The 12,074-nt window shown below is 39.6% G+C and overlaps 1 protein-coding gene across 9 annotated transcripts in view; it reads right to left on the reverse strand.

Moving 5' to 3' along the window:
* Positions 1–12,074, reverse strand: part of naaladl2 (N-acetylated alpha-linked acidic dipeptidase like 2) — a 298,711-nt gene that overhangs the window by 44,849 nt on the left and 241,788 nt on the right. For all 9 annotated transcript variants that reach the window (XR_015930769.1, XM_088621717.1, XM_088621741.1 and 6 more), the window contains one exon: positions 3,871–3,966. Coding sequence is in view for 8 of the 9 variants with exons in the window: in XM_088621717.1 (XP_088477843.1) it covers positions 3,871–3,966 (96 nt within the window). In the remaining variant the exon portion in view is untranslated. The remainder of the gene's footprint in view (positions 1–3,870; positions 3,967–12,074) is intronic.

The raw sequence follows: 12,074 nt of genomic DNA on the forward strand, positions 1-12,074 counted from the left end.
CCACAGCAGTGGCCTGTAACCATCACTGGGGATTCTCTTATTTCAGGTTAATGAGTGAGTATGGAGACAGTTCCTAAATAAATGTGAATGGGCCTCTCAAAAGCCACTCGAAAAAACTCAAATGCAAAACCATTGCAAAATTATTGCAAATCTAAAATAAATATTTAACACATTCCCATTTTATCCAGAAAACACACAATAAAAACAAGCATGTAGCAAATATAAAGAAAGCTGTTCGGGTTTATTGGAAACAGCGGTAAGACAGCACTGTTCATGTCACCTATGAAAAACAAGCATGACATTAATTCTAATTCAATTAATTCAGAACAAACACATTTTCATTACAAAGGAAATTAGGCTTTCTGATAAACAAGAGAAATGGAGCAATCTCATAAATTCACTACAGTATATGTGAAAACATCCGTTTCTTTTAAACATATTTGAATATAATCAGTCCTGATTTTGAGGCATTGCTTCACACACATTAAATACTGTCCGCTTTACACACAAGACATATTTTAGAGCAAAACACAGGTGCTTCAGTCCCCAACCTTTTATCTGTATCTTGTAACAGTACAAACAGTTTTAGAAACAATTCTTTTGTCTGAATGGGAGAATTCCAGCTACTGTATGGTTTTGTAGGGTTTTTGTGCTGACTGACTATCAGGGCAACAGTGATGCATCTGCAAGGAAAACAAGCTGAGACCCCTTGAATTGCTCCGGAGAACATGTCCAGTGTGGAGCAGAATGTTAAAAACATGTGATTGATCTTAAACTTGAGATATTAGCAGTTGACTTCAAGAAGACTAGAATAGGCCTTATATTTCTGAAGGACACATTTACAGTATGCAACCCTTCCAGTTTGTACAATATATCTGGAGTTACTTTATTACACAGGCACTGGGGACATTGATCCACAAACCAGCAGTAACATGTCAGAAACAGATAAGGAAATATTCGGTATTAAAACTGGCTTCTGAAAAACAGCAATTGTCAGTTTTTACTATTTAAACCCATCTGCAGCCAACAAGTTCTATTTTGTTCTGAGGTGGGGATACTAAAAACAGTATTAAACAGTATACTCCCTTTAAAGTGATCAAGGCTTAATAATGTGGTCAGCTCCAACATTTACTGTCGTTGTTCGGAAAACAAAAATAATGGTCTTATTTTAACTGCATTGAAAGTTTAATTATTATTTTTGATAATAATACATTAATAACAACTTTGATATTGACTACAGCCAGCAGGGCTTTGAAGAGAAACATTGGAATTGGTGCATTAAAAAATCGGAGTCATTCTGAACCATGGCTCAGGTAAGGGTGAAAGCACCTGCTCATCAGCTCCTAATTGATTAGCATCTGTAAAGCCTTCTGGGACCCAGCCCCTGAGAGCAGGAGTCGCCCCACTGGAGTCACTGTGATAAAGGACTAAACTGAGCACCAATGTCCCAAAACATGTTACTGAACTTGTTAATAAACAGGACCCTGGGTGCGAGTACTGCTGTAACAGGGCTTGCTCATGCGGAATCTGTAGAAGGTGGGTCAAAGATCCACCAAGCAATTCCTCTGCTCAGATGGCACAAAGAACCAAGACAGGTTTCCTTTCTAAGTCCCATCTCTTCACAGCTATACGATACTTAGCAGGGCAAAGGAAGACATACGGATGTATGGCAGCCCTGTGGTAGGAGGCCTTCCGCAGGGACATTTGAGATTCAGGTGCAAGGAGGCAAGAAAACTAACTTTTTTTAAACTTTTGGCTTCTTTTTGTAAAAAGGACAAAGTGTTTTTTTCCCTTTTTTTCAGGTCTCACTGCTGCTTTGCAGTTTCTAGCTGCAGCTGTTGATGCTACAGTTTCTAATCCCAGAAGGCTTGGGAGGTGTCCCTTGATAAGACAATCATGCCACTTGAAAGCAAATCTCGAATTTTCTACACTGTTGTGAAAATTCTGTATATATATATAGTACCTTTGAAAAAGGAAACACACCTTCCAATAGAAGCAAGACTTCTTTATGTAGCTCAGAATAAAAAAAAATCATTTGAAGTTTTTGAAAAATATATATTGCTATGCAGTGAAGTTTCTCTAAGTTTGACCTACCCAGAGCTCTGAAGGATCTCATATTTTGACACTTGAAGGTTGTGCTCTTTGAATTTCGATATAATAAACTGCATTTTTTGTTAACTTCAGATGAATTGAAAATGCTTTTCATTAAAACTGTCTTATTCTGTCAATGACACTCTTACAATATCAATCATCTTTTAGCGATGAACAATGGTGTCAGCAGGGTACTTCAGTTTTGAATACCTATGATTATACTTGTCACCCAACAAAATAAACATATACTGTATATTGTGATCTTGCTTATGTGGGTGTATTATGAGAGGGACAAAGATCTTACTGATGACATGCAACGTTGTCATCCGCCGTGCCAGCTAAGACCTTCAGTCACCAAATATTTTTAACAAAGCTCCTGTTGTTGGCTTGCAGCTGTAAATCAATTGCCATCTTTTTGTATTAACAAGTTAAAGCCATGTACTACACGGCCGTCTTTTTGGGGGGTGGGGTAGGATATATTTTTCTTCCTCTCTACTTATTTTCTTTGTTAAGCCTTTCTTAGGGAAAAAAAAACAATGTTTATGAAAGATTTTTTTCCCCTGAAATGTAACCTGTCCTTTTACAAACAAAGAGCAGGTTGTGTGAAAAATGAGCTGTCGGTCCCAAGCCTTTAGCTAAGCAATCAGTGTCAGGTGGAGATGGGTGGACTGACTGTTAGCTTTTAATGAAGTGACATGTCAGGCCCCGGCCTCCACCTCCTGCAGCCCGACGCACAGACGCACGGCCGCCAGGCTCAAGGGCAGGATGGGACAGAACTGGGCCCAGGACCCCCGGCACCAGCATGCAGCCAGCAGCCAGCAGCCAGCAAATTAACATTCAGGGAGTGAGAATACACCGGAGACGTCTGCCAGTTTCTCCTGAGCCACAGGGAGGGGGGAGGGAAAGACTTTGCTTTGCAGAGGAGAGCCGACTAAAACAGAGCCTGCTGCCTCTGTGGGTTCACATGAACGGCCACGAAGAGCCCTGAGCGCTCGTCCCCGAACCTCACTGCTACAGTCTAGTTCCCACATTCCATTCACACCGGACCTACAGCGCTCTACAATTCAAATTCCTCATATTCCCGATGGGTGTTACTAAATGCAAGCACCTTACTCCTATGAGTGTGACTCCAACCACCAAAGCCAGGGGGAAAGGAGAACAGCATTTCAAATCAATTGCTATATTACTGATCCTTCCAACAAGTACCAAGTACCTCAGGCAATTCGGATCCAAAGGCGACGTGTCCGTATTTGTAGCACCTGATTGAAAGATGCTACCTGTGGGTCTATGACAAGGCCTCAGGTGTGGACACCATGTTTGTGTGCAGTGAAGCTCAACAGCGGTGGCATGAGAACATAAGACGGGCTGCAGGCAAAGGCAGTCAATCCACCCCTCTTGCTCTTAGGTGGTTTATTAGCTCAGTGAATCTAAAATGCCATCCAGCTATCTCTGTGACCTCAAGGCCTCATGACACCCATGACTCTTCTATTCCATCCTGAATGAATTCCCCGTCAATTTCCAGTTGGGACCCTCTTTCGGGCTGCTGGATGATATTAACATCCCGGCAGTGCAGTTAACTTTGTTGCTTGAAAAACATTCCCAGCAGATCCGTTTTTCACACAGGCCACAACTTAAGCTGCTTTAAAATACAATCTGTCAACCAGCAGTCATCAGTCACACTCTTAGTACCAATTAAGCAGTACCAGTGAAGCACAGGATAAACTGGCTAGGGGCAGATGCCGCACAAGGTGCAAGTCAGAATGATTAATTTTGCCTCACCTTTGCAACCATTGCATGGAAGGAGAAGGAAGGATCCAAGGTCTCTGTTACTGAGGAACTGGCAGGGAAAAGGGCTTCAGAGAGAAAGCTTGGCTTCTGTGATGGAACAAAAAGAAAAGAAAAAAATTACACCTGCAATTGAATTCCTTCCTTAAAGAATTATTGAATAGGGTTTAAAGATTCACAGAGCTTCAGACTGCTCAAAGGTGTCTGCTGATTGTCTTTAGATTACTTTTTTTTTGCTGACGGTAGCTAAGTGTGTGCAAACAGCGGAGCCACAGATGATGGTAGAATGTCAATTAAGCTATTCCCATAAATGTAACTTAAATGCCATTGGATTGACACACAGCTGTCTTGAAGGGATACTACTCATTCCTGAGTCACCTGTCTTTCCTGATAAATCTGGCCTACTCAGCACAAGGAGAGACAGAAATGTGCCTCTAACCTTTGTGATGAATTAGAAGAACTGTTGTGATAGAAAGCTTATTCTGTTCTACCTTACTGCTTTAAACAGCCATGCCATGCTTTTATTTGCCCACAATAAATAATTGCATTGCATTTTATTTACCCAGAATAATTGCATTTAAACCAAAGATGTTTTTAATTTACAAAACGTGAGGCTGGCAAGGAAGATGAATATTCTTGATCGCCAAGGGAGATGTACAGTAGCAGTTGTTAAACAAAAGCTCCTGCTGTATTGTTGGTCCAGGAGAACCCCAATCCGTTTATACAGTACTTATACAGCAGGTCGCCCTAAATTACCTGTTATTTAAAGCTCAGAAACATCTGATGAAGCCATTGATCAATGAAGCAAGTAATGTGGAGTCCAATAAAACTAAACAAGAACAGTATTTCAAGTATGAAAAAAACAAAAGAGACTTGATAGCAGTCTATAGTCCAGACTGCTATAAAATCATAACCAATGCAGAGATATTTAATATAAATAAATCTGAAAAACATATTGACGTACATAAACAGAATTTATGATTGAAAAGAACTCAAGCCCAATTTCATTTCTACAGCAAATAGATTAGATTCCAGTGGATTACTTAAACAGCAGAGTTAGTACAGAAGGTAAGTGGATACCTTAGTCATATTTGATATTCAAAAGAGGAAAGCTGTGAATTTGCTACATTAATTATAATGCTGCGCTGAATAAGCAAGTACAAGATAAGCTTGTTTCATCAAAGGCTGCTTTTCCCATCTGGGGAGACTCTGAAACTTGCTTGCAATCATTTACTCTTTCTTAGGCTTAAATCAATCTGCATTCACTTCAGAAGTGGAATACATTATTTTGTCTATGGAAATCAAGAGTGATGGTTGTCCCACATCAGTATAATAAGGATATTCAAAACAAGCACTTGTAATTTGTTTAGGCCCCATATATTATCTTGTTTTCATAATTCTTGAGGTCAAAAACTCAGTTCTTCCAAGTACCTGAAACACAGTACGTGATTTGAACATTAAACTGGAAATAAATGTCTGAAATTTTGAATAGCATTAATTATTCTACATATCATCAAAAGTGTGTAGTTAATGCGTTACTGGAAATAAAACAAATATTAGGTACTGTATCAGAGCTGCATTTGTGTATGAATTAATTTTAGGATTAGGGTATTGGGGTATGTTTATCTGAGTATTCAGTCATCTCCATACCCCGCTCCACAATGATAACAACCTTAAAAACTAATTTCAATATTTCACACTGTGAAAACAGGCTCTCATAATCGGAAGGCATTCGTTCGGGCATAATAAATGTATTTTCTTTACATTACAACTCATATGGGGATTTTACAACACCGGGAACTGCAAGCAATGTGCCACTGGCCATGCCACCGGACACGCCACCGGACACTCACTCACTTCACTGGATTGGAAGGGTTTCTGTCTGTAAAACGTGCAGCTTAGAATTTCCAAAGAAGGAAGTGATGAAGCGCAGTTGTTTTTTCATATTTAACTATCTCTGGATGTCTGAAAAGAAGCTTAAATTCCTCAGGCATCCGCCTCATACCCACCTCCAACCCACCTCCCCCCCCCCCAAAGAATCTAACACTATTAGCAGCTGATTACCTGCTATAGCTTTCTGAAGCTTGGTTAATGATTACTTCGGTCTCCACCACTTAGACTCAACACTGTCCAATTGATCTATTCATCCAGAGAGTCGAATCCAGGCTTCACTTGAGTAGGTGTTTCAGCATCAAAGTAAATGATGCAAATTAAAAAGCAACATGCCAGCAAGCCAGTAAAAAAAGGAAACAGGGCAGTCATTTAAATGCCACACAGGGATAAACTGACAGAGATTCAGAGAGAATGTCAGGAAGCTTTGTTCTGTGTTCCTTGCCAGTGTGACTGGTGCTGCTTGGTCACCACATGGTTATTTATTTAACTGCGCTGCCAATGTCCAGACTTTCTGGGGATCTTCTCGCAGGCACAGTGGGGCATCTGCGATTCTAGCTCAGACAGTCTGCCCCCGGAATCGCTAGATCAGATGCACGTAGGCCATCCGCATTGTTTGGGAGCTGTGTGAAAGCGTGACTGCATGCACACTTTGAAAAGAACAGTGATGACAGCAGCAGTCCAGATCCTGGAGGAGTCCTAGAAAAGAGGGGCTGAAAGAAAGCAGACGTCTCTTTTGAAGGAAAGCCCACTGAAATGGAACTAAGCTTTTTTCCACACAAGTTTTTCTCAGCAGCAGGAGCTCTGGGTACATCGTTCCCCAGGGGGCAGACCAGGACAAGCGCACCCAGCTGATCGCTATCCGAATCAAAACAGTTCTGTACAACCTGATTTTGAAATCTGAAAATTTCTGGCTAAGAAAGAAACACTGTTTTTATGCCATCCAGTACGAAGCAGATGTTACAGGAATGTATATCCCCCCCCCCCCCTTCTCTCCACTCTGTCCTCACAGTCATGTGTATGGATGCTGGGGCACAATGAAGAAAAACTGAAGCTGTTGTTTTTGTTCAACGTTTAAAGCTTCAATGATGTGATCTTATCGTATCCTCGACCCTTCAGAGTGGCACCAGACCATAAAGGCCTAAGCTATCAAGCTCTCCTCTTTTCTCTAATCGCTGTGCTACACACAGCTCCCAGTTAAAGCATGAATAAACACCAAAGAATACTGTGTGGGAAGGAATCTTAGGGGAAATATGACAAATTACCAAAATGCTGCTTTTTCTTGTTTTTAAATGATTCATTTCCAAAAGTGGGCTATAAACACGTAAATAAGAAATATCTAGTTGACTTGGAATGCACTTTAAATGCGTGATATGATATTTACCTAAAATGGCTTTGTTTACTCATAAAAAAACAATAAGAACACCTCAAGTGAAACACAATTTGGAACTTTCAAATGGACTTTAGTTAGACATAAGACAGCAGCTAAGATTCTCACATGTGTAGTCACATGAAATCTGAAAGATGTTTTGAAATTCTGCTAAACAATACAATAATTCTGCTAAACAATACAATAATTCTGCTAAAACAATACAATTTTGTGGTGTCCAGAATCATAGAATGAAGCAGAAGTCATGTTCAGATGAGGAATTTGTAAAATGTAAATTTGGACGAGAGACGTAGCACATAAAAAACGACTTTGCCTTGAGTAAGTATTCCTTATGGCCTTCAGTTCTTACTTCATCAATACAGTACTTCTTCATCGGATGGTCTGTTCTCTATTATTCCAGCTTTCAAAGGTCTGGTATGAGAGGCTGAAAAGTACTTTTCCAAGTAATCTTTGATTAGATTAATATTTAGTACTAATATTAATTTCTGTTACTGTATCTCTCATTCTACCTTCTTTTTCTACTCAAATGCAACTCCACATGTGGATAAAGTACAACCCAAACAAAATATATTGGGGACTTTTGGATTTAAAAAGATGATGCACTTTGTTTCTTATTATAAAAGTAACTTCTACTGTGGATGCATCTCCACATTATCCGTTTGTCAGGGGTTGATGTCTTTGTAAAGCTACTTTCACATTGATAGCCACACATGGGCACACAAACAGACACACTCAGACTTATTCCATAATGGTACGAAAATGAAGTCCTTTATGAAACATGCTTTTCTGGTTGTGTGGACCAGCACGGCTTCTGGTCTACTTATGCCCGATCATTGTTAGTCCATCTTCCTTCTTTATGGTGTATTAAACACAGCCCTCAGTAAATTAGAAATTCATTGACTAGTTGTTTTTCAAACAATAGACTGCTTTGGATTGCTCTTCGATTACACATTAGCCTTTCAATCTGTAGATGAATTGCTTCACATCTTTTCAATTCAGCCCTGATGTGACTGGGTCTATAGGTCCCTTGGTGTTAATTAATTGATTCAGCTATCTGCAATCTGCAAAGTCTTATGTCTTAGACCGTAACAGCCAGGTGACTCACTCAGAATTGATACTTTATGTGATGTTTGTCTATTCATGAGTATTCCCTCTAGCAGTGCTTCTTTCATGACCTCACAAAAACACAATAAAAACTTTTAAGTTTTTGACTTTAGCCGTCCACTTACCCACTGCAAAAAAGTTTCACTTTTTTCAAATATCTTCCAAATTATTTATTGCACAGTAACTAAAAATAGAGCACAAATATGATATAGACATTGGAGTAAAAAATTGCGTATGAAGACACAGACCTTTGTCTTGTTCAAAGGAAATTATACAAGTGATTTAAACCCAATTAGGTTTTACATTCCCTGAACTTTATATACTGTTGCTAGAAATATGTGATATTACTTTCATACTGTACAAGCACATATGGAATAAAAGCGAATGTTTCTGTCTTATAAAAGTTTTCTTACAGATAGATCAGCCCCAAAACAGGCAAGCAACCACAAAAAAGTCACACATCACTTTCCTACCGCCAACTTTCTTGATATGTTTTCCACTTACTGTAGGTCAATCAGTTGAAATTCTGTACAACTTGGTTACTGTTTTGGCATGATGTAATGCGAAGGCTGTAAGTGAGCTGTTCCATCATTCTTAGCCAGCAGTCATATCACCCTGCAACTCACAACTGGCAACCCACTGAAGCTAAGCAGGTGTGAGCCTGGTCAGTACCTGGATGGGAGACCTCCTGGGAAAAACTAAGGTTGCTGCTGGAAGAGGTGTTAGTGGGGCCAGCGGGGGGCGCTCACCCTGCGGTCCATGTGGGTCCTAATGCCCCAGTATAGTGACGGGGACACTATACTGTAAAACAGGCGCCGTCCTTCGGATGAGACGTAAAACCGAGGTCCTGACTCTCTGTGGTCATTAAAAACCCCAGGGTGCTTCTCGAAAAGAGTAGGGGTGTAACCCCGGTGTCCTGGCCAAATTTCCAATTGGCCCTTACTGATCATGGCCTTCTAATAATCCCCCTCTATGAATTGGCTACATTACTCTGCTCTCCTCCCCACTGATAGCTGATGTGTGGTGAGCGTTCTGGCGCACTATGGCTGCCGTCGCATCATCCAGGTGGATGCTGCACATTGGTGGTGGTGGTGGTGGTGGAGGGGAGTCCCCATTACCTGTAAAGCGCTTTGAGTGGAGTGTCCAGAAAAGCGCTATATAAGTGTAAGCAATTATTATTATTATTATTATTATTATTATTCTTATCTAATTATCCCTTCTTCCTGTACGTTGTCCATTGGCATAAGCCCTCCTACTACAAGAGCTAACTGCTTTGAAGAGCAGAGAAGCTACCTTCTCTTCTTACAAGACCATGCCAATACTTGCAAATCCTACCATTAGAAATGCCCTTTTTTTCCCCACAAGATGCATAATTTTGAATACCCCCTCCCATGTATTCAGTCATTTGGTTAAATTCTCATAACAATGAAATAAGCTGATGAATATAAAGGGATAAAGTACTTCATACTTCGCATTAACTCGCCCGGCAGAGGAAATGTCAGCAATGTCACAGCTCCTACAATACAAGGAATGAGCCAGGAGGGCAACTACAAGGGTGCAGCTGGAGGAAGGAAGGGGGGATAGAAGAGATGCGAGCAAAGAGTTTGAAATCTTCCTGAACAACACCTATTGTATTAACTGTGTAACCTGTATAGGCCTCTGCTTCTGAATAACAGGAATGCTTAATGTTCTAAACCTTGGCAATGTTCAATGTCGATTTTTCAGGCAGGTTTCACTCACAAATGCAGAACCCCATGTGTTTTTTTAAGACACACTGTTTACAGCATATTCAGCAGAACCTTCACATTCTGTCTCCATCTGACATTCACTGGGGAGCAAAACAAGCATCTGACAAAACAGTTTACACTCATCCCAGGACAAGGATTAATTCCACTCAAATGGCTTTTACTATTAATAATAAATAAGCAAACACAATTCATTATTCAGTGAACATACATCAGCAATTAATTTAATCGTTCAAGCATAGCTAACAGGTAGCAGTTGGGCCCACTGACTTGTCCTATTTAAATTCTACACTTTTATAATATTTATTTTTGATATATCCTTAGGTAACATTTTGTTTGCCTCTTTTATTGCTTCTCCACATTGTTTAAAAGATGTAAATGATGTGTCAACATAAACACTAAATCTTTTTTAGCAAGTATCCTCTTCAAGCTCAGCACTTCCCATCTAGTATTTATGTTCATGTTTTTGCTACCTGCATGCAACCCCCTGACTTGTCAACATTACACATCACCAGCCAGGTGGGTTCCCCAGCATGAATTTTATCTATACCTTTTTGAATGTCATTTTGCATCTCATAAAGATTGTAAAATCTTTTAAGTGTCTTATTTTGTCTAAACAAAGATTATATAAAGTAAATCATTTTTTTCATACAATATAATGTTTGACGTAAAATCAGCATCACTGTTCGGTATTATACATATTTGTCATTTATGCAATATCAACATTTTCTTACTGGCAATGCCTAATTCAATGTTAGGCGCCTTAACACACCCAGCATAATGGGCAAATAAACACTAATCAACAACACACACATGCACAAAGCACATTTACATGGATTTGAAGGCATCTTCAAATTGAGGTCACTCACATCTGCAAAAGCCAGATGGTGGAATACGGATAGATGGAACAAGAGTGACTGAGCTGTCAATTCAATAAACTGAACCAGTGGACAAAACCATCTGATCATCACACATCAGGGGCCTTTGTATCTCACTGATCCAGCTGTAACAACTCCATAGTGCTAATTAGATTATTTTTGCATGCACAAGTATATCTCCCCTAGCCAGAAGCCTGATCATGCTTAAGAAAACTGTCAACCTCTGAATTTGCACAGAAACACATCAGCACTATCATTCAGAAAAGGCAACACCAAAGTCAGAACAAAGTCATACGTGTGTTCAAAAGCTATGTATGATTTATTACACGTCTCTGACATGCATGTTCAATATATGGTGTTGAGATCAGGTCTCTCTATTAAGACTGAAATAAGCTTAGCTGTTAATTTAAAAACTGCAATATTAAATTATACATTACATGTTATACTGCTTATATTTTTAAAGCACAGAATAACCATACTTGACTCAAATTTTACCTTTTGAAGGCACTTTCAAAAATGCATTGCCCATCTATCACAGAGTTAAGTGTTTAGATAAAAGTGTAAGGCAAAGGTACTGTACATAAGTTATACATGTAGTTCAGGAGGGTAACTGTGTCAGCATGCGTAGGCTGCAAAGGAACAAGCAATACTGTAGGTTTATTCCATGCTGAAGAGAGAAGAAAGAAAACAGAATGTTTCGGAAATACAAATTATTACATTATTATGCATATTGTACATTTCTACAATGACTTGATTGGGCATGCCTCTGTTTTGAGATCTCTTATCCTGATCTTCTTTCCTGCATTACAGAAACATTACGTACTCGATAATGATTGGTCATTTTTTTACGGGGCTTCTAGTGGGATAATCCAGGGCCTGCCCTGGACACGTGTCTCCCACTCCGGACGGGAAAAATTTAAACTTCTAAAACTGCACTGTAAGAATGGAAACTTTAAAAGCTTTGGAAGTAATGAGAGATTATTATACAGTGGAAGTCAGGTTTTGCAAAGGCCTTTACATGCTGTATAGGACTCATAAGGATTAAAATAGGAACCACGCTGATTTCCTGCGCAAAACATAAATTATGGAGCCTGAAAATGATTTAAAAAGGTACATGTACCTTGTTACTGTATGTCTCTCCAGTTAGCATGCATTTAACCTGCCAGGAGCTGGAGACACAGCCACAGTAGA

The sequence above is a fragment of the Lepisosteus platostomus genome, chromosome 2 (genome assembly GCF_059453375.1).
Source record: "Lepisosteus platostomus isolate fLepPlt1 chromosome 2, fLepPlt1.hap1, whole genome shotgun sequence".
Taxonomy (NCBI): Eukaryota; Metazoa; Chordata; class Actinopteri; order Semionotiformes; family Lepisosteidae; genus Lepisosteus; species Lepisosteus platostomus.